The sequence below is a fragment of the Microcaecilia unicolor genome, chromosome 6, assembly GCF_901765095.1.
Source record: "Microcaecilia unicolor chromosome 6, aMicUni1.1, whole genome shotgun sequence".
Taxonomy (NCBI): Eukaryota; Metazoa; Chordata; class Amphibia; order Gymnophiona; family Siphonopidae; genus Microcaecilia; species Microcaecilia unicolor.
Genome location: NC_044036.1, coordinates 343,714,729 through 343,737,296, shown reverse-complemented (window position 1 = coordinate 343,737,296; position 22,568 = coordinate 343,714,729). Strand labels below are relative to the sequence as shown.

Here is a 22,568-nt window from a genome sequence, read left to right as displayed (position 1 = left end):
TAATATGACATGGGATATGCAATTGGATAGGTCTAATCCTATGCAGGGCCGAGGGACACAAACATCGAAGGGCTTGCCAGACTTCTGTTCTATACTTAACCTTATAGACGTTTGGCGAGTACTACATCCTTTGGAAAAGGAATATACTCATCAGTCCAGGGCTCATGGTACTCATTCCAGGATCGATTATCTGTTAATCTCGAGAGAGCTCTTTTCGGACGTAGGAGAAGCTGAGATTAGCCCCTGTATAATCTCAGACCACGCGACGGTCTGGATGACCTGGAACTTGGGGAGTCAAGAGGGGGTGCAAAAAAACTGGTCTTTCCCTAGCTATCTATATAATGTTGGGAAATTTAAGGAGTTCTTAGTGAGTAAGTGGGAAGAATATTCACACTTCAATGAAGGGGCAAAAGATAGTTCAGTACTATTTTGGGAGGCTGGGAAAGCAGTACTGCGAGGAGACATTATAAGTTATGTAAGCCATTATAAGAAAGGCAGGGATAAAGAAATCTTACGCTTGGAGAAAAAATTATTGAGCTTACGAAAACAATTTGGGAAAAAACCAACCCCCAAAATTAGACAAGACATCCTAGCAGTCCAGACAACTCTGAACGCCTTACTCCATGACCGGGCGGTAAAATCACAAATGTATTATAAATTTCAACTTTATAAACAAGGAAACAAAGGTGGTAAGATGCTGGCAAGGCTAATAGCGGCTAAACGATCTTCTAGACACATTTTAACTATTAGGAATGAGGGGGGAAAACTACTCCACACAGATAAAGAGATAAGAGAAGTTTTTCAACATTTTTTTCAATCACTGTATGGCTCGGGGGAAGAGAGAGGTCTAAGCGCAGAGCTTTATCTGGATAATGTCTCAACCCCTAAAATTCAACTGACAGAATGAAAAATTCTGAACGCTCCTATTAGTTGTGATGAAGTAAGCTGGGCAATAGGGTGCAGTAAATTGGGTAAATCTCCGGGCCCAGACGGGTTTAAAGCAGAATTTTACAAACTGCTGGGTGACTCGATAGTACCGTCTTTAACTCAAGCATTTAATGCCTGGGTAGATCAAGATCATTTGCCGGGACACCTTAACCAGGCCCAGATAATAGTTTTGCCCAAACCTAAAAGGGACCACACCTTAGTAACTTCGTATAGACCTATTTCGCTTCTCAACCAAGAAGTAAAATTATTTGCTAAGATATTGGCGAATGGACTACGACGTGTTCTCCCAGGCATTATCCACGAGGCTCAGGTGGGGTTTGTTCAGGGAAGATCAGTGGCACGAAATCTTAGGTGTATTCTAGCATCCCTGGAACGCCTGGAGGTTGGGGGTGAATCATCTATTATGATTAGCTTCGATGCCGAAATGGCATTCGATCGGGTAGAGTGGCCTTTTCTGTTCTCTATCTTGGACAAATACGGGATCCAAGGCTGGTTTGTGAGGGCGATAGCGGCATTGTACGAATCACCAAAAGCTAAGATGTGGGTGAATGGAATGTTTTCTGAGGAATTTGAAATTAAGAGAGGGACTCGGCAGGGATGTCCGCTGTCGCCCTTACTCTTCGCATTATATATGGACCCATTAATCCGAGATATAAATCAATGTTCCACAATTAGGGGAGTGCGGCTTGGAGAACAGGAATTTAAGGTAGCGGCTTTCGTGATGATTTGTTGGTATTGTTAACAAACCCACAGGAGTCATTAGGTGATCTTTTGGAAGTTTTTTCAGAATTTGGGGCATACTCTGGGTTCAAATTGAACTACGACAAGTCGGAAGCGATGGCCATAACAGCAGATACTCGTAGAACATGGAGGGGACAATTTCCACTGAAATGGGTGGAGGAATCATTTCGCTACCTGGGCATTTATTTAACACCAAGGACAAAGGGGCTTTATAGAACAAATGTGCAGTGGCTGTTAGACAAAACAAAACACCAATTGGAAGCCTGGAAAGGACTGACATTGTCATTATCAGGGCGCATATGTCTAATTCGCATGGTAATTCTCCCCAGGTGGTTATATGTAATGCAAACTCTGCCTTTGCAGTTGTTACAGAAAGATATAAGGATGTTTTATCGTATAGTGACGAAGTTCTGTTGGGAATATAAGAAGGCAAAGGTGTGAATGTCATTATTACTGGGGGGGTGGAATCAGGGAGGAATAGGCTTGTCCAATATTAAATATTATAACCTGGCATGCAATTTGAGACATGTTCGTGATTGGATCTATAACTCGGATTATCACACACCTCTGGAAATAGAAAAAGAGCTATTTAAACCATATCAGCTGGTGTCATTACTGCAAGGGGATAACAAGTCTTTGCCTCAGTTGATGAGAAAATCAGTATTGCTGAGCCCCGTACGGGAAGCGTGGAGATTCCTGGGTAAACAATTGGGAGGTGACCCGAGGGTAACAGAACTTCTAACGATAAGGGGGAACCCAATGTTTAGACCTGGACAAGAGAATTTGGTGTTCAGGCGGTGGGAGGCTCAGGGTCTCCATAACTTGGGAACAGTGGTAGATCAGACAGAGGTGCCTAGAGCTCTGGACATGTTGATTCCGCGGGAATCAATTCGCTGGGGAGACAATTTTGCTTACTGTCAGCTGAAACACTATGTTCACTCTCTCGACAAAGAAGCACTTAAGTTTAAATTGGGAGAGAAAATACAGAATTTATTAACGGAAATTTCAGAGGAAGCGCCAGCCATATCCAAGCTACAGCAGAAAATTTGGACATTGGCACCTGGGAAGGAGCTGACCCAGCTTAAGAGAAGATGGGAGTTGGACGTGGGATGTGATCTTGCTTTTTGGGATATTGCAGCTCATCTTAAGGGTATTCCCCAATTAATTAGCGGGGCAGGATATCGAGAATGTGCATATAGAATTGTTCACAGAGCCTACTTTTCACAGGTCCAGCTATTTCGGGCGGGGGGAATTGAAACACCTACCTGCCTGAAGTGTAAAGCTGCTGATAATTCTCTATACCATGGGCTCTGGGAATGTCTGGTTATAAAAGCAAAAGCGTGTTTAATATTTACGATTGGGCAATGCTCTACTGAACCAAAATTTAAGGGAAAATAAAAAAAGGAGAGATAAGAAAATTCCCCCCCCCCCCTAAATTACATTCAAACCAAGTATTTAACGTATGAAGATTGCCTATAGTGGGCTCCATGAGGCCAGTGAAAGTCACTAAAAAATATTAAACAATACAACAGAAATGAACACAAAAAATGTGTACCTCCCACTCCTTCACTGTATCTTATCTGGGCAATCTTCATACTTATAAGAGCATTTCACTTTGTTAAAAAATACTATAAGAAATGAAAGGGTGGTGTTTTTGCACTTATGTAAATTGTGGTGTGTTTTTTTGCCAATGATGAAGAGTTATTAGCTCTGAAGTTGTTCTACCTGGAACTCCTTGAGGCTTTTTTCACCCACTTTTCACTTGAGTATTTATTGAGGATTGTATTGAATGTTTGTAGTTGATTGACATACACTGGTCAGCAGTGTCATGAGAAGACATTTGGTGACTCTGTACGGCTCATTAGAATTCAAGATGGCCCCAGATTAAAATTAATGAAGAGTACTGCTATAGACATAAATAGTGATGTCAACCCAATGGCTCTGCCCCAGGACCTACTCTTCCCTAGCTCAAGAAAGGCTTTAGCGCTCTCATAAGCATACATGGAAGTGGGAACATTTGTCTGTAAGCTTGATGTTGAGAGATGTAAAACATAGCCCAGTAATTGGGCAATGCATTGGATCCTGTCAATTGTCTTGACTCCACATGATGAACTTTCTGCTAGATGGAATCCATGCCATAACTGTGTGTGATCTGAGGTTGTTCACTAGGAAAGGGACTCATGGGAACTAGACTTGTCTTGGCCAAAACAGTGCTACAAAGGATTACCCTGCCCTTGTCTTGAAGTTTCTTCTGAATAATTCTGGACAGCAGTAGAAATGAAAAGATGGCAGAGAGACCGTGTGCCCGTGAAATGGCAAAAACATCAAGGGTGATTCTGTGTGGCATAAGTTGCTTGGACCAAAGCTTTTGGCATTCTGCTGTTTGCAAAAAGAACAGTGTCAGGGAATCCCTATTGCTGAAAATGCCCTGAGTGACCAGTTGGTCTTCTAACTGGCGGAGGTCATCTGGAATGTGTATGGCTTGTAGAGCAGTGTTCATTGAGAGGGCTAGATTCCATATTTTTGCTGCCTTTTGACCGAGTGGATAGGATCAGGATTTTCCCTGTTTGTTGATGTAATATGTGGTGACCCGATTGTTGATACAAATTAGGATGAGTTTCTTTGTGACTCATTTGCAGAGTTGGCATAACGGTCATCCATCTCTATCAATGCCGTTACCCAATATGCTGCCGGCTCAATACGGACCCCACACAAGGTAGTTTAAAAACCATTCTTTCTAGCTAGCAAGCTAGTCATTGCCTCAGTATGTTTAGAAAGCCTATGGAGAAAACTGTAAAAATATCAGACTGTGTCTGAGGAAATCTCTTGGCAATAATCTTACCTGATCTTGGAACATGGCTCCTCCAAAAGCCCAAAGGCAAGCAAAGACAAAGTAGAGTTCATAAAGTTCCTTTGAAGAATCTGGTGGGACACTTTCTGGTGTCAAAAGACATTCTAGGAGACATAAAATGGTTTGCACTATAGTCACTTCCGGGACGGGGGTAATTTTCTTGAATCCAAACCTCAGTTTATCCAAGCAGATGGGAAGGTACTTGTCAAACAGGATCATCAAATTAGCTTTTTCAGATTGCACTTCACGGCTCTCAAGCCAGCTGCTCACCACACTAAAAATGAATGAGGAAAACAGAATAGAATAGAAGAGACTTTCATCCCTGGTACCAACAAATCCATGATTACAAGAGGCTCCTGGTCAGGCTTTTTTAAATCCACAGGGAACCATAAATGTATAAAACCTTCAAAAACAACTATCCATTGGCTTCCATTATCACTATTCTACATAATCTCACACAGTAAGGGCTAATTTTGCAACAGTCCGGCTATCAAATGCACAAAATACACCAATTTTCTAAATGAATTATTGAAACGTAATTACACCTGCTATTTGGTGCAGCCAGTATTGCTGTTAAAATGTATCCACATATTTTTAAAAATCTAACAGTATGAGCAGAAATTAAAAGTCTGCCACAGCCCAGACCCCCATTCCCAGTGCGGCCGTTCAGATCGTATACCTGTGCTTTTAGCTACAAAGGATATTTGCACACTGCTTTACTTTTAAAATGACTCTCCTTAGGCTGTTTTCTACTCACGGGTTCCAGCCCAGATCTGTGGGGTTAATATAAAGTATTCCAGCTCTGGAAACTGTTGCTGGCGTAGCTGTCCGTAGATGGCTAATCTCAAACACAAGTCGCATAGTATTATTCAAAGGAATTCGTTCATTGCTGGCTAAGGTAAGAACCTGGGTTAGAAAATCAGAATGTGTCAAAGGATACAAGCTCACAAACTTCATTATCAATGTTATTCAACAGAAACCTCTACATTTTAAAACTGTATCTTTATTATACTGTATAAGACTGTGTCTCTTGGATTCTATTACTAGTTTCTCCTACCAGCTCGTGCTAGGTGACTTTAATGTTCATTACCATGCTTTCTCTCTCTAGACTTTATGACAGCCACTTTCAGGCTCATTTTTGAAAGAGATAGACGTCCATCTTTCGACATAAATCGGAACATAGACGTCCATCTCCCAGAGACGTCCAAATTGGTATAATCAAAACCTGATTTTGGGCACTCCCAACTGCTTCCCGTTGTGGGAATGACCAAAGTTCCCAGGGGCGTGCCAGAGGCATAGCGAAGGCGGGACTGGGGCGTGCCTAACAGATGGGCATCCTCGAGTGATAATGGAAAAAAGAAGGGAATCCCTGACGAGCACTTGGCCGACTTTACTTGGTCCATTTTTTCTTACGACCAAGCCTCAAAAAGGTGCCCGAACTGACCAGATGACCACCGGAGGGAATCGGGGATGACCTCCCCTGGCTCCCCCAGTGGTCACTAACCCCCTCCCACCCTGAAAAAACAACTTCGAAAACCTTTTTTGCCAGTCTTAAATATCATACTCAGGTCCATTGCAGCAGTATGCAGGTCCCTGGGGGGGGGGGGGGGGAGGTATGTGTGTGTCAGCGGAGGCATAGCGAAGGCGTGGACGTCCTTCTTTCAAACATTTTGGACGTCCTGAACTCCCCCCCCCCCCCCCCACAGGGATGGCCAAATTTCAAGGGAGTGGAATAGAGTGGAGTGGAGGAGTGGCCTAATGGTTAGAGAACTGGTCTTGCAATCCAGAGGTGGCTGGTTCAAATCCCACTGCTGCTATTTGTGATCCAAAATCCAAATAAATAAATAAAGGGGGTGTCAGAGGCATAGCAAAGGCATGGACGACCTTCTCACAGAAACATCCTCAACTGCCCGTTGCAGGGACAGAAGCATAGCAAAGGTGCCTAACACTTGGACGTCCTTCACCCATACTAAAAAAAAAAAAAAAGACATCCCTGACGAGCACTTGGATGTTTTCACCTGGACTTGTGTTTTTTTAAGGTTGTAGACGGCTATTATACACGCAGCTTGTCTTTATGTATGAAGCTGTCTTTGGCATGCGCACTGCACTGGCTTCCCCTCCTTAGGAAGGAGATTGTGTGCAAATGAGCTAACAGCGAGCAGCTCATTTGCATGCGATTTCCTTCATACATGCCCGTTCCTTTTCGAATCGCTAAGGGATCGGTAAGGGAAGGGCTTTTCTGTTCAGTTAGTGCATCAGTTAGTCCACTGCAGTGCCCCCTAGGATGCTTGGTGGGTGTCCTGGCATGTCAGGGGGACCAGTGCATTATGAATGCTGGCTCCTCCCTTGACCAAATGAGTTGGATTTGGTCATTTTTGAGATGGGCGTCCTCGGTTTCCATTATCACCGAACACCGGGGACGACCATCTCTAAGGTCGACCATCTCAACATTTATGTCGACCATCTCTAAGGTCGACCTAAATGTTGAGATTTGGGCGTCCCTGACTGTATTGTCAAAACAAAAGATGGCTGCCCATCTTGTTTCGATAATATGGGTTTCCCTGCCCCTTCGCGGGGACGTCCTGCGAGGACACTCTCAGGAAAACTTGGGCACCCCGTTCGATTATGCCCCTCCACATGGTCTATCCAGTCTGCCATCCATGACATCTACTCTCCCTATCACTCCCTTAGAGATCATATGTACTTGTACCAAGCTCTCTTGAATTTAGATACTGTTTTTTGTCTCCACCGGGAAGCTGTTCCACAAATTCACCGCCCTTTCTGTAAAGAAGTATTTCCTCAGATTACTTTTGGTCTATCTTCTTTTACCTTCATCCTATGCCTCCTCATTTCAGAGTTTCCTTTCAAATGAAAGAGACTTGTCTCCTTTGCATTTATGCTGGATATGTATTTAAATGTATCTACCATATCTCCCCTCTCCCACCTTTCTTCCAAAGTATAAGTCTGTCTTCATACACTTTATGATGAAAACCACTGCCCATTTTAATAGCCACCTTCCGGACAGACTCTATCCTGTTCATATCTTTTTGAAGATGTCTCCAGAATTGTACACAATATTCTAAATAAGGTCTCACCAGAGTCTTATACAGGGGCATCATCACCTCTTTTTTCTTAATGGCCATTCCTCTCCCTATGCACCCAAGAATCCTTCTAGCTTTCCCATCGCCTGAAGAAGAGAGAACCATATCTGTTTCTGCCAGTAAGGAGTGATCAGAATTATGGTTCTTTGGTCCTGTCTGAATTTCAGAAGAATTTTTGCTATGCGAGGAATTGGAGAATACACACACATAGCTGAAGGACAATCCAACTCTCTGGTTTTGCAGTCAAAGATATTAATCAGATTTGTCTTGCAAGACCTACCTCTAGTAAAATCATGTTCCCTTAGGTCCTGCAATTCATTGGATTCCAGAAATCTCACTAGGCTCTGTTTTAGAAGCGTTTCCATTAATTTAGTTACCACTGAGGTCAGACTAACTGGCCTCTAACTCTCAACCTTCTCCTTACTTCCACTTTTGTGCAGAGAGACCACATCCACCATTCTCCAGTCCTGACTCTAAAGTACTGAAAAGCTAAGTCAGCAAAGCCTCCAGAACTTCCCTCAGTACCTTGGCTGTTTGCCATCTGGCCTCATCGCTTTGGCCATCGCTAGCTCCTCATAAACACAATCCTCTGAAAATTGTTCAGTCTACCACACGTCCATTCCAGCAAAACTGCAAGCCCAGGGAGAGCAGTAGGACAAGGCAATGGTTTTACTCATTGAAGAAGTGGTGACTGACTGCGACGGCAGCAGGTGGGAAGACATGTGCATGCATGAAGCAATGCTCTAAAAAGTAGTTGTAAACAAGCTGGAGAACATTGTTGTGCATGCTCCGTTAGATGACGTCACCCACATGGAATACTAAACCCAACAAAATAAAAAATTAAAAGACATAGGGGCTCATTTTCAAAGCACTTAGACTTACAAAGTTTTATAGGTTAGTTTAAGTGCTTTGAAAATACGCCTCATGGCTTGTAAAATTGTCATGGCAATAAAGCTATCTGACTCTGAATCTTATAAGAACATAATAGAGTTTTATTTTGGATACAACAGATGTGAATACGTCAAAATGTGGCAATGATCAAAGTGTCTGCAAGCTTATGTAGAATTTCTCTTTGAAAATTCAGGCAGCCCAAGGGAAAGCATGTACAGGGCTTTCAAACGAAAGCTCTCCACGTATCCCTCCCCATCTAATATTTCCTCTTTTACACAGAGTAGAATAATGTTTGAACAGCTGATGAAAATGGTTTTGACAACTGCCCCCTGCATATCTCCTTATATCAAAGATGTACCCTAGTGTTGTATTGTGTCTCATCATAATGTAACGTCTTCTGTATTTTTAAAGAGAACTCATGCAGATACTAACCTTGTTATCATCCATGACTGTATTTAAAGATTCAATCCACATTGGATCTATATCTCCATCAAGAATAATCCATTTTGGGCCATCATGAGAAATGTTAGCCAAGTCTCGCATTATTGAAGAGAAAAGGCCTATAAAATATAGATTTGTTAGAAACACCATACTGGAGCAGATCAAAGGTCCAGTAAACCCAGTATTAATGGGGGGGGGGGGGGGGGGGGGGAGGGGAGGGGGTACCTAGACAGCGAAGCTGCACAAACTGCCTTATGCCTAAAGCCTTGACCACACTCAGGACATGTACATTGTTTCACTACAACATGGATTCTCTAGTGGACTGGTCTAGCAATGAACCATAGAATCCATTCAGAAGTTACAGCAGTTGTATATAGAAAGTGTGGTAAAAGCATCACTGAGGACAGCCTCACAGTCCACCAGAGAATCCATGTTGCAGAGAAACAATATACATGCCCTGAGTGTTGTAAAAGCTTTAAGCAGAAGGCAGACCTCGCAATACACAAGAAAATGCACAACAGAGTGAAACCATTTACATGTTCTGAGTGTGGTAAAAGGTTTGGTTGGCAAGAAAGCCTCAAACTCCATCAGAGAATCCACACAGGGATGAAACCATTTGCATGCACTGAGGAGGTAAAAGCTTCAGTTGCATTGGGACAGGTAATTAGGGAATGTACACTCTTGTTATGAAGTATGGAAAAATAGCACTCTGGTAATGAGACCTCCTTTTCATCTATAGATCTGAACTCAACGCCCAAATCTAATGATAAACAATAGACACAAGGCTCAGATGTTATAAAAAAACTGAAAGCTTGGCATCAGGTAGAATAATGGAAAAGTGCCATCCCAGGAAAGCAATAGGGCACCCTAGGGGGCACTGTAGTGGACTTAATAAAAAGCTCTCAGGTACAAATCTCACTTTTGCTCTCTTACCTTGTGTGCTAAGCCCCCCCAAAACCCACCTAAAACCCACTACCCACAACTGTAAACCACTACCATAGCCCTTATGGGTGAAGGGGGTACCTACATGTGGGTACAGTGGGTTTCTGGTGAGTTTTGGAGGTCTCACAGTTTTCCTCCACAAGTGTAACAGGACTGATCCTACAGCAGTTTGGACTTTGTTATCCTCTATGAATGTTTTCCTGTGACTGAAACTTTTCTTATGGTCTGTATCCTAATGGCTTGATTTTTGTGCATTTTACCTCCCTAGCATGCCCTGATGTTACATTTACCCAGTCACTATCGGGGTAATTAAAACCAGCCATTATTATTGTTTTGCCCAGTTTGTTTGCGTCCCTAATTTCCTTTAACGTTTCTGCATCCGTCTGTTCATCCTGGCCAGGCGGACGGTAGTACAATCCTATCACTATCCTTTTCCCCTTTACACATGGAATTTCAATCCATAGGGATTCCAAGATGTGTTTTGTTTCCACTGTAACTAGAAATGAATGTGGTTTGTATGGGAACAGCCCAGAATACAGCTCAGGCAGGTTCACTTCTTTACCATCTTTCCATTCTCTGGTAGCTGGATTAATAACACCAAAGAGTTCATCACAGGTCACAGCTTTGGGGTCCAGATCCACTGCAACTGTCTTCTTCTTCATATTCTGATAAGTTTTGTTTAAGGATTTCAATACCTTTAAAAACAGAAACTCATTATTACTGAACAGAAAATCACTGCTGCCAACTTCATGTCCTGTAAAATCACAGAAAGAATCTAACGTTGAGAAATAAAAAGGAACAGTGACAATTAACCACAAATAGAGATGATTCTATCAGAGGAGGACATTCACCTCAATGAAAATGATCTCATGGGTGTAAAAATGTCATTTCAAATTCAGGGATGGAAAGCTGTTTGGTTCCAAATGACATTTGCTCTATTTTTTTCAGTGTTAGCTAACTTATCATTTTGTCCTGGAGCTTGAATGGGAGAATTGTACTCAGCGCCAGGGGCGTAGACAGACTTCGGTGGGAGGGGGCTCCAGAACCCATGTGAGGAAGCACATTTTAGTCCCCCCTGGTGCCACAGACCCCCCCCCCCCCCGCCATTGCCGGCCGACCCCCCCCCCCCCCCCCGCCGCTGCCACCACCACCAACAACTTTGCCCCCTCCTGCCAATGACCCTCTCAACCCCCCCTCCCGCCGCCAACCCTCCCCCGCCACCGCAGTCGTCACCTACCTTTGCTGGCAAGGGACTCCAATCCCCGCCAGCCAAGGTCCTCTTGCTTCCCACCGAAGGCTTCGTCCTGTTTCTGTTGTATGTGCAGGACATCAGAAACAGAACGAAGCCTTCGGCGGGAAGCAAGAGGACCTCGGCTGGCGGGGGTTGGGGTCCCCCGCCAGCAAAGGTAGCCCACGGCGGGTTGGCGGCGGGAGGGGGGGTCGAGAAGGTCGTCAGCAGGGGTCCAGGACCAAATCTACGGGGGCCCAGGCCCCCATGGCCCCACGTAGCTACGCCCCTGCTCAGTGCTCTGGTATGGAAAACCAGATCCTTATAGCATTACAAAATCTGTCACTTGTGATAATAACGGCTTCTGCAGTTTCTTGGTGGTGCTATACATTATATACAAACCTTTGTAAAATTGTGGCATCGCTTTGAATCATTTTCTGACCTACATCATCCATCTTTACCTGGGATTTTCCAGTTCCTGCGTTTCCAATCACAAATACCGAGTGTCTCACTTGTAGCAGTTCTTCCAGCTGAACTACTTTTAGTAAGAAGCTGTCCTCAGCTTGCAGTTTCAGGGCCAGTATGGATTGCTTTATGATCTGTGAAAAGCAGAAGAAAAAACATCAGGCATAACTCTATCTTCGGGGGGGGGGGGGGGGGGGGGGGGGGGGAGGGGATCATGTTCAGAGTCTCACTGCAGAGCAGAAAACTGGTGCCATGTGAGCATAACAGTTGCTCAGTAATAGTAGCTCTTGTTTGAAATCTTTCTATTCACCTTTTCAAATTCCATGTCTCGTTTTCTTGGCACATCTAGTGCTGGGAAGAGGTCTCCGATTAGACCCATGAACACTGGCAAATCATCTGTAACTATTTTGGGAATATTGAAGTCTCTTAAAGCTCTCATCAGGACTTGGTCTTCAGGGCGGCCAGCATCTCCTCTTTTTAAAGAACCAGCTACAACCAATACAGACTTGATAGCCCGTAATCCCCAGTCATAATGATCCTGATTAATGATAGAAAGGTGCAGTTACTAAAGTGCTTTATTCATGCCATGGACTTTCCTGAAATCTATTCCTGGGGTAAAGTTACCTGCTTAGAAAGCAGCTCTTTGCAGAGTGTATACAAAGTGATAAACTTTCGAGACAGAAGTCTAGCTTCTATAAAACCTTCAGCCACAAGCATGATTTCACAGATAAGCTCAAAGTCTGGAACCACCATAGCACAAGGTCTGAAACAGGCAAATTAAATCATGGTTAGATCATACATTCAGAGCATCTCCAGCCTAACCTGCTCACTCTCAGGGGCCGATATTCAGTGGGAGACTGCCCGACTAATTCCCCGCAGTTGGTTGTGAGCCCAGATAATCAATGCTGGGTCATTTCCAGTGACCAGCATTTGGTTTGTTTTTGGCTGAATATCAGCCAGGTAATGTTTAGGATCCATGATAACTTTTACTTTGTATTCCACCCCATCCCCACAGTCTCAGACTTATTGCTATCTTCAGGCCTCGCAAGAAGATTACCACTAGTTCTCTGCCCTGGTTTATGGTTTATTAGGTATTTTCTATACTGCCTTCCACAAGACATGTCCAAGAGGTTTACAAAAATATGAAAAAGCATAACATATATTGAAACAGATCTCCACAGTGAAATAGGACAGCAGAAAAATTGAGTTAGGGGTACAGGACAAAGGAGAGCAGGGCTGGCTTTAGGGGATGGCAAACAGGGCACCATTCCATAGGGGGCCCCAAACCTGCCTCAAGCTAAAGCAGGCATAGGCTCGACCAGATTTTGGGCCCCCTCCCCGGTGTCTGTCCTGGGCCCCTGAATGTCTAACACCAGCCCTGAAGAAATCATGTTGCAGAACTAGTTCAAACAGTTGAGTATTAAGAGATACTTGAACGAGTCAACCAGCAAATGGCCACCATTTTAGAGGGATTTAGAACAAGAAGGATTCGATCTTATTCAGAAAGTTATTTATTGATTAGGATTTATTTACCACCTTTTTGAAGGAATTCACTTGAGACGGTGTACTTCAAGAATAAATCAAACACATAACATAGTTATTCCCTCCCTCCCTCCTCCCAGTTTCTTGGTTTCCCTTAGACCTTTGTCTCTTTGTTTGACTGCTTGGTTTCTTTCCCAGTTTCTAGACCTAGTCCTTAGAGGAGCGCATGATCTGGTGCAGGAGGTAATGGTGCTGGGGCCATTTGATAACAGTGATCATAATATGATCAGATTTGATATGAGGTCTGGAATAAGTATACACAGGAAATCCAATATGTTAGCATTTAACTTTCAAAAAGGAGACTATGACAAAATGAGAAGAAAGGTGAAAAAAAAAACAACTAGAGGAGCAGTTGCAAAGGTCAAAAATTTACATCAGGCGTGAATACTGTTCACAAATACCATCCTGGAAGCCCAGACCAAATATATTCCATGTATTAGAAAAGGAGGAAGGAAGGCCAAACCGCAGCAGGCATGGTTAAAAAGTGAGGTGAAGGAAGGTATTAGAGCTAAAAGAAAATCCTTCAGAAAATGGAAGAAGGAACTGACTGAAAATAATAAGAAACAGCATAAGGAATGTCAAGTCAAATGCAAAGCACTGATAAGGAAGGAAAGGAAACAGACTAAAGACCCGGTGCAAGGTCAATGGGGGAAGAAATGGGAGGAGGAACTCAGCCACCCCAGTTTAACACCCCCAGGGCACCAGAGGCCCCCTGCAGGTAACCAGAAGCACAGATGCAAGGGAGGCATAAATATAGAGATAGAGCGCTTTTTTTTTTAAGAAGAAAGGAAACAGAGCAGAAAAAAAGACCCCGACTGAAGGGCTCACCGCATCTACCACCTGCTGGTAGGCGTACCCAACCCATTAGTCTCTGGGTCAGTTCAGAAAATGTTCATTTTTGTTCTCCATTCCTGTCCTAATAATTCCTAGCATTCTATTTGCTTTCTTAGCTGCTGCTGCACACTGAGTCGAGGGTTTCAAAGTATTATCAACGATGACACCTAGATCCTTTTCCTGGGCAGCGACTCCTAATGTGGAGATGTTATCATTTCTCCCTATGCACAGTAGTACGTCATGAGCTTTCACTGCTAAATATTGCCAAGGCAGATATAATCATGCCCAAATCCCTCTCCTATTTGACAGCTCTTAGTACCTCCACCTCATCTCTGTATCGCAAATTCCAACTGCATGGTTTTCTATTAATGTTAATCACCAAACTTTTCACCTCGGCATCCAACAAATCATTGGTGCCTTTCCTTCACTTCAACCCTTCAGGTCATAAGTGGTTCAATCATCAAGTGTCAATACCTGAACAAAGCCTTTAAGTTTTCTGGCAATTCTGTGCGACCTGCATACCCCGGATTCATTGTAATAAACATTCCTACTGTTGGTACTAGAGATATTATCTCTCCTAAAAAATTAAAGATTTTCTTTCTTGTACGAATAGCATCCTGAACACATTTGACCTAAAATAAACAAAGGCACAGTTTTAGCACTTTATCATATCAAACACTTCCTATATACATGAAGAAGTCAATGTAGATCAATGGTGGTCAGTCGCTACATATAGAGCTAAGCAGTTTAAGAGTGAAAAAATGCTGTCCTAGCTAGGGTTACCGTATTTGCTGCAACAAAAAAAGAGGACACCAACAGCCACAATGCCCCCTCACACCCTCTGACATGTCCCTTCCCCACCCCCATGCCACACAGTCACCTTGACTTGAAACCCCCCAAAAGAAAGCCATCCCCTTCTATATATTTCCCTCCCATCCAAATTTTTTTTCAGCCTCCCTCTACCCACCTTTTTTGACAGCTCTCTCACCCCTCCTACACCCTCTACCCACATTCCACATCCCCTCCCCTACTTTACCTTATCATCCCCTGGTGGTCTAGTGGGCTCCGGGGCAGAAAAGGAGCCCACTCTTTCCTGCCCAGTGATGCCGCTCGCTGCCGGCACCTCTTCAAAATGGCTGCCAACACTTTAAGCGGTGACCTCGCGAGACCTCCAGAAATCTTGTGAGGTCACCGCTTGAAGCCTCGGCAGCCATTTTAAAGTGGCGCCAGTAGCAAGTGGGAGACTTACTTGTCCTCTTTTTGAGGACACTGTGGGACGTCCGATTCCAGCCTACAGTGTCCTCAAAAAGAGGACATGTCCGGGTAAAACCGGACATAGAGTGTGTGTACCTGGTAAATTAAGCTCTTTTAGTTCTTGGTGGAACTTCATATTTTATTCAAAATTAATAAATATATTTCTTCAAGAAATGTCACTGTGACAGGCCCTTAATTAACTGTGTCATTTATATAGAAGAGAACAGTCATACCTGTACAGCAATCACTGATAAAACCTCCACAGAAATTCGATTGAACTCATCAAAACATCCCCAGGCTCCAGTCTGGGCCAGTCCTTTGTAAATATTCCCACAAGACTTTAAAAAAAAAGGGATAAAGTGAAAACAAGAAAGAACAGATAATTCAGCAGTTCACCAGTCACACAAGTGGGTGACATCAATCTGACGGCTTTCCTAAGCTCCACTGACACATGCGGCAGTTCTCCTGCATAACCACAGTCTGCTTCAGCCCTGTCATAATGGCATCATGGATTTGTTATACTATCTTTCTGTAATACAACCAAACGGTTTACATTTATTATTATGTAATGAGCTGAGCTCCAGAAAAGATCAGGGACGGATTGGTGTCACTGATAATGTAACTGCTTTCTCTGAGGGCAAGAAGTTCCCCTGTCACACAAGTGGTCTTTCTTACCAAAATGCTGTCCCAAAAAATAGGGTGCATAATGTATTGATAAGTAGTTGGGAGTGGGGGGGGGGGGGGGTGAGAGGACATGAATCCTGTTAAGCAGTTGGAAATACTTGAAACTGTAATAGGGATAGAGGTGTGGGATTTTTTGTTTGATACACGATTTGTAAGATATGGGGGTCATTTTACTAAGGTGTGCTAAATGATAAGATGCCCATTGTCTTATCATTTAGAGAGTGCTAAATCTATTAACAAACCTTAGTAAAAGGACCCCTTGTTTAACAATTCTGTAAAGTACTGCGAACCTGACCCTAATAGAGAGATTTATTTTATTTATTTATTTTGAAAACAGCACCACGGGCCTTTAAAATGGAACAAAGTTCTTTAATGAATGAGCCTTGACCCGACACGGGCCGTGTTTCGGTGACTAGCACCTGCGTCAGGGGTCACAGTGATGACGTGGAAAACTTGGGGAATAACTCGAATATTTTCATCTACAATATTCCTTACCCCAAATGGATACAGAAAGTGAAGGTGCCTTGGTGCTTTATAACTTTTGCTACGTGAGACGTGGGGTAAGGAATATTGTAGATGAAAATATTCGAGTTATTCCCCAAGTTTTCCACGTCATCACTGTGACCCCTGACGCAGGTGCTAGTCACCGAAACACGGCCCGTGTCGGGTCAAGGCTCATTCATTAAAGAACTTTGTTCCATTTTAAAGGCCCGTGGTGCTGTTTTTTTGTTTGGACTTTAGTTTGTACTTTGTTCCCTCTCTTTTGTTATATATATATTTATTTATTTTGCACATTTATACCCCACTTTTTTCCACAGGGATGCAGACTCAAAGTGGCTTACAAGGTTGTACAAATACAATTACATGAAATTACATGAAATAGGAGGGAAGGAACAGAGTTAGAAGGCACAGGGAAAGGGTAAGAAAGACTATCTGAAGATGGCAGTCAGAGATAGGCTGGTCTATGTAAGACTCCAGATGTTGAGATGGCGCAGAGTAGCTTGTACAACTGCATGCAAGGCAATCCATGATGGGGAGCTGGCGAAATTCCCATCCAGACCAGGAGAAAGAAGCAGGCCACAACTAGAACCGGTGAAGGCAAGAAAAGATGTGAAGAGGCCGGACTGGCCAAGCTGGAATAGCATGTTGCAAGCATCGTTGAAAACTGCTTCTGTACTGTCCACAGAAGCAGGAGCGGCCCAGAGAGATGAACCAGGAACCGGGGGAGGTCCAACCGGAGGTAGTCAGTCTTGGAGAGAGAGAGAGAGAGCAGAGAAGTTGTTGCCAAGAACAAATGCCAATGCTCACAGCACGAACAGGGCAGACTGCAGCTGGGCAGCGAGCAGATCCGACAAGACAGTCAACAGCCCAACCGGGCTCCCACGGTGCCCCAGTCCAAGATAGGCATAGGTCCAGCGATAAGGAGCCGATCCACAACCAAGTGCCAGCGGTTAACCCAAGGGCCCCTGAGACCAACAACATGAGCGACACCAACATAGCGAACGGGCTGACAGCCGGCCCACCGACACGCACCTGAAACTGAACATGTCCAAGACCGAGCTTATCGTCTTTCCACCAAAACCCACTTCTCCTCTTCCTCCACTTTCTATCTCAGTTAATAACACCCTCATCCTCCCCATCTCATCTGCCCGCAACCTCGGAGTCATCTTTGACTCCTCTCTCTCCTTCTCTGCGCATATCCAGCAGATAGCTAAGACCTGTCGCTTCTTCCTCTTTAACATCAGCAAAATTCGCCCTTTCCTCTCTGAACACACCACCCGAACTCTCGCCCACGCTCTCATTACCTCTCGCCTGGACTATTGCAACTTACTCCTCACCGGCCTCCCACTTAGCCATCTATCCCCCCTTCAGTCTGTTCAGAACTCTGCTGCACGTCTCATATTCCGCCAGAACCGATATACTCATATCACTCCTCTCCTCAGGTCACTTCACTGGCTTCCGATCAGATACCGCATTCAATTCAAGCTTCTCCTTCTTACCTACAAATGCACTCAGTCTGCTGCCCCTCACTATCTTTCTACCCTCATCTCCCCTTACGTTCCCGCCCGTAACCTCCGTTCACAGGATAAATCCCTCCTCTCAGTACCCTTCTCCACCACCGCCAACTCCAGGCTCCGCTCATTCTGCCTCACCTCACCCTATGCTTGGAACAACCTTCCTGAACCCTTACGCCAAGCCCCCTCCCTGCCCGTCTTCAAGTCTTTGCTTAAAGCCCACCTCTTCAATGCTGCATTCGGCACCTAACCCTTACCGTTCAGTGAATCCAGACTGCCCCCATTTGACTGCCCCTATCGGACCGACCGTTCACTTGTCTATTAGATTGTAAGCTCTTTGAGCAGGGACTGTCTCTCTTTGTTAAATTGTACAGCGCTGTGTAACCCTAGTAGCGCTCCAGAAATGTTAAGTAGTAGTAGTAGTATGAGCAATGTGGGCCGGAGCTCCCCGTCAGTACTATGGACAGAAACGGTTATAAAGTGAACAGCAGATCTCCGCAGCAGCTGACAAAACAGGGATATACCACAAGGACAACTGCCAACTGTTTATAGGCAGCTTTGAATACCTTATTTTATGTCAACAGAAGGTAAGGGATCTACATTCATTAGCACACACTGTAACTGTTTATTTTCACTGAAGAACCTTCCTGATCACCTTTTGACAGACAGCATCAAAGTGCTTTACAATAAAGGGAAGGAAGGAAAAAGGAGAAACAGAGGTGTAAAGCGGGACCAGGAACCACTATGATGCTTGCAAAGAATGGAATAAGTCAATAAATCCAACCAGAAAGTTTTTAAGGCAGTACATAAGTACATAAGTAGTGCCATACTGGGAAAGACCAAAGGTCCATCTAGCCCAGCATCCTGTCACCGACAGTGGCCAATCCAGGTCAAGGGCACCTGGCACGCTCCCCAAACGTAAAAACATTCCAGACAAGTTATACCTAAAAATGCGGAATTTTTCCAAGTCCATTTAATAGCGGTCTATGGACTTGTCCTTTAGGAATCTATCTAACCCCTTTTTAAACTCCGTCAAGCTAACCGCCCGTACCATGTTCTCCGGCAACGAATTCCAGAGTCTAATTACACGTTGGGTGAAGAAAAATTTTCTCCGATTCGTTTTAAATTTACCACACTGTAGCTTCAACTCATGCCCTCTAGTCCTAGTATTTTTGGATAGCGTGAACAGTCGCTTCACATCCACCCGATCCATTCCACTCATTATTTTATACACTTCTATCATATCTCCCCTCAGCCGTCTCTTCTCCAAGCTGAAAAGCCCTAGCCTTCTCAGCCTCTCTTCATAGGAAAGTCGTCCCATCCCCACTATCATTTTCGTCGCCCTTCGCTGTACCTTTTCCAATTCTACTATATCTTTTTTGAGATACGGAGACCAGTACTGAACACAATACTCCAGGTGCGGTCGCACCATGGAGCGATACAACGGCATTATAACATCCGCACACCTGGACTCCATACCCTTCCTAATAACACCCAACATTCTATTCGCTTTCCTAGCCGCAGCAGCACACTGAGCAGAAGGTTTCAGCGTATCATCGACGACGACACCCAGATCCCTTTCTTGATCCGTAACTCCTAACGTGGAACCTTGCAAGACGTAGCTATAATTCGGGTTCCTCTTACCCACATGCATCACTTTGCACTTGTCAACATTGAACTTCATCTGCCACTTGCACGCCCATTCTCCCAGTCTCGCAAGGTCCTCCTGTAATCGTTCACATTCCTCCTGCGACTTGACGACCCTGAATAATTTTGTGTCATCGGCGAATTTAATTACCTCGCTAGTTACTCCCATCTCTAGGTCATTTATAAATACATTAAAAAGCAACGGACCCAGCACAGACCCCTGCGGGACCCCACTAACTACCCTCCTCCACTGAGAATACTGGCCACGCAATCCTACTCTCTGCTTCCTATCTTTCAACCAGTTCTTAATCCATAATAATACCCTACCTCCGATTCCATGACTCTGCAATTTCTTCAGGAGTCTTTCGTGCGGCACTTTGTCAAACGCCTTCTGAAAATCCAAATATACAATATCAACCGGCTCCCCATTGTCCACATGTTTGCTTACCCCCTCAAAAAAATGCATTAGATTGGTGAGGCAAGACTTCCCTTCACTAAATCCGTGCTGACTTTGTCTCATCAGTCCATGTTTTTGTATATGCTCTGCAATTTTATTCTTAATAATAGCCTCCACCATCTTGCCCGGCACCGACGTCAGACTCACCGGTCTATAATTTCCCGGATCTCCTCTGGAACCCTTCTTAAAAATCGGAGTAACATTGGCTACCCTCCAGTCTTCCGGTATTACACTCGATTTTAGGGACAGATTGCATATTTCTAACAGTAGCTCCGCAAGTTCATTTTTTAGTTCTATTAATACTCTGGGATGAATACCATCAGGTCCCGGTGATTTACTACTCTTCAGCTTGCTGAACTGACCCATTACATCCTCCAAGGTTACAGAGAATTTGTTTAGTTTCTCCGACTCCCCCGCTTCAAATATTCTTTCCGGCACCGGTTTCCCCCCCAAATCCTCCTCGGTGAAGACCGAAGCAAAGAATTCATTTAATTTCTCCGCTACGGCTTTGTCCTCCTTGATCGCCCCTTTAACACCATTTTCGTCCAGCGGCCCAACCGACTCTTTGGCCGGTTTCCTGCTTTTAATGTATCTAAAAAAATTTTTACTATGTATTTTTGCTTCCAACGCTAATTTCTTCTCAAAGTCCTTTTTTGCCCTCCTTATCTCCGCTTTGCATTTGGCTTGGCATTCCTTATGATCTATCCTGTTACTTTCAGTTGGTTCTCTTCTCCACTTTCTGAAGGATTGTTTTTTGGCTCTAATGATTTCCTTTATCTTACTGTTTAGCCACGCCGGCTGACGTTTAGTCTTTTTTCCCTTTTTTCTAATACGTGGAATATATTTGTCCTGAACCTCCAGGATGGTGTTTTTAAACAGCATCCACGCCTGATGCAAGTTTTTTACTCTGCGAGCTGCTCCTTTCAGTCTTTTTTTCACCATTTTTCTCATTTTGTCGTAATCACCTTTTCTAAAGTTAAACGCTAGCATACTTGATTTCCTAGTTTCACTTCCTTCAATGCCAATATCAAAACCGATCATATTATGATCACTGTTATCAAGCGGCCCTCGTATCGTTACCCCCTGCACTAGATCATGAGCACCACTAAGGACTAAGTCTAGTATTTTTCCTTCTCTTGTCGGCTCCTGAACTAGCTGTTCCATGAAGCTGTCCTTGATTTCATCAAGAAATCTTATGTCCCTTGCGTGTACAGATGTTACATTAACCCAGTCTATATGCGGGTAATTGAAATCCCCCATTATTATTGTGTTGCCCAGTTTGTTTGCGTCCCTGATTTCCTTTAACATTTCCGCATCCGTCTGTTCGTCCTGGCCAGGCGGACGGTAGTACACTCCTATCACTATCCTTTTCCCCTTTGCACATGGAATTTCAATCCACAGTGATTCCAAGGAGTGTTTTGTTTCCTGCAGAATTTTCAATCTATTTGATTCAAGGCTCTCGTTAATATACAATGCTACCCCTCCACCAATCCGATTCACCCTATCACTACGATATAATTTGTACCCCGGTATGACAGTGTCCCACTGGTTATCCTCCTTCCACCAGGTCTCAGAGATGCCTATTATATCTAATTTTTCATTTAGTGCAATATATTCCAACTCCCCCATCTTATTTCTTAGGCTCCTGGCATTCGCATATAGACATTTCAAACTATGTTTGTTGTTCCTAAGTACATCATGCTTAGTACTTGACAGTATTAATTGGCAATCTTTTGTCTGATTTTTATTGTTATTTAAAGATACCCGATCTACTACAATCTCTTTTGCAACCTCACTATCAGGATACTCTATCTTCCCTGTTATGGTGATATCTTTGAAAGATACCTTATCCCGAACCATGCTCTTTTGAGCGACTGTCGGCCTTCCCCCCATTTCTAGTTTAAAAGCTGCTCTATCTCCTTCTTAAACGCCGATGCCAGCAGCCTGGTCCCACTCTGGTTAAGATGGAGCCCATCCTTTCGGAATAGGCTCCCCCTTCCCCAGAATGTTGCCCAGTTCCTAACAAATCTAAAGCCCTCCTCCCTGCACCATCGTCTCATCCACGCATTGAGACTCTGGAGCTCTGCCTGTCTCTTGGGCCCTGCGCGTGGCACAGGTAGCATTTCAGAAAATGCTACCCTGGAGGATCTGGATTTCAGCTTTCTACCTAAGAGCCTAAATTTTGCTTCCAGAACCTCTCTCCCACATTTTCCTATGTCATTAGTACCCACATGTACCAAGACAGCCGTCTCCTCCCCAGCACTATATAAAATCCTATCTAGGTGACGCGTGAGGTCCGCCACCTTCGCACCAGGCAGGCAAGTCACCAGGCGATCCTCACGTCCACCAGCCACCCAGCTATCTATATGCCTAATGATCGAATCACCAAGTACAACAGCTGTCCTAACCTTTCCCTCCCGGGCAACATTTGGAGATATATCCTCGGTGCGAAAGGATAATACATCCCCTGGTGGGCAGGTCCTGGCTACAGGAGTACTTCCTACTTCACCAGGGTGATGCTCTCCTT

General features: G+C 44.2%; 1 protein-coding gene across 2 annotated transcripts in view; it reads right to left on the bottom strand.

Annotated features, from left to right (window-relative positions):
• Positions 1-22,568, bottom strand: part of DNAH17 (dynein axonemal heavy chain 17) — a 239,744-nt gene that overhangs the window by 97,598 nt on the left and 119,578 nt on the right. For both annotated transcript variants that reach the window (XM_030208642.1, XM_030208641.1), the window contains 9 exons: positions 15,472-15,576; positions 14,459-14,616; positions 12,233-12,371; positions 11,919-12,146; positions 11,605-11,742; positions 10,478-10,610; positions 8,965-9,092; positions 5,298-5,446; positions 4,532-4,814 (listed from right to left, as the gene is read on the bottom strand). In XM_030208642.1, coding sequence (XP_030064502.1) covers positions 4,532-4,814; positions 5,298-5,446; positions 8,965-9,092; positions 10,478-10,610; positions 11,605-11,742; positions 11,919-12,146; positions 12,233-12,371; positions 14,459-14,616; positions 15,472-15,576 — 1,461 coding nt within the window. The remainder of the gene's footprint in view (positions 1-4,531; positions 4,815-5,297; positions 5,447-8,964; positions 9,093-10,477; positions 10,611-11,604; positions 11,743-11,918; positions 12,147-12,232; positions 12,372-14,458; positions 14,617-15,471; positions 15,577-22,568) is intronic.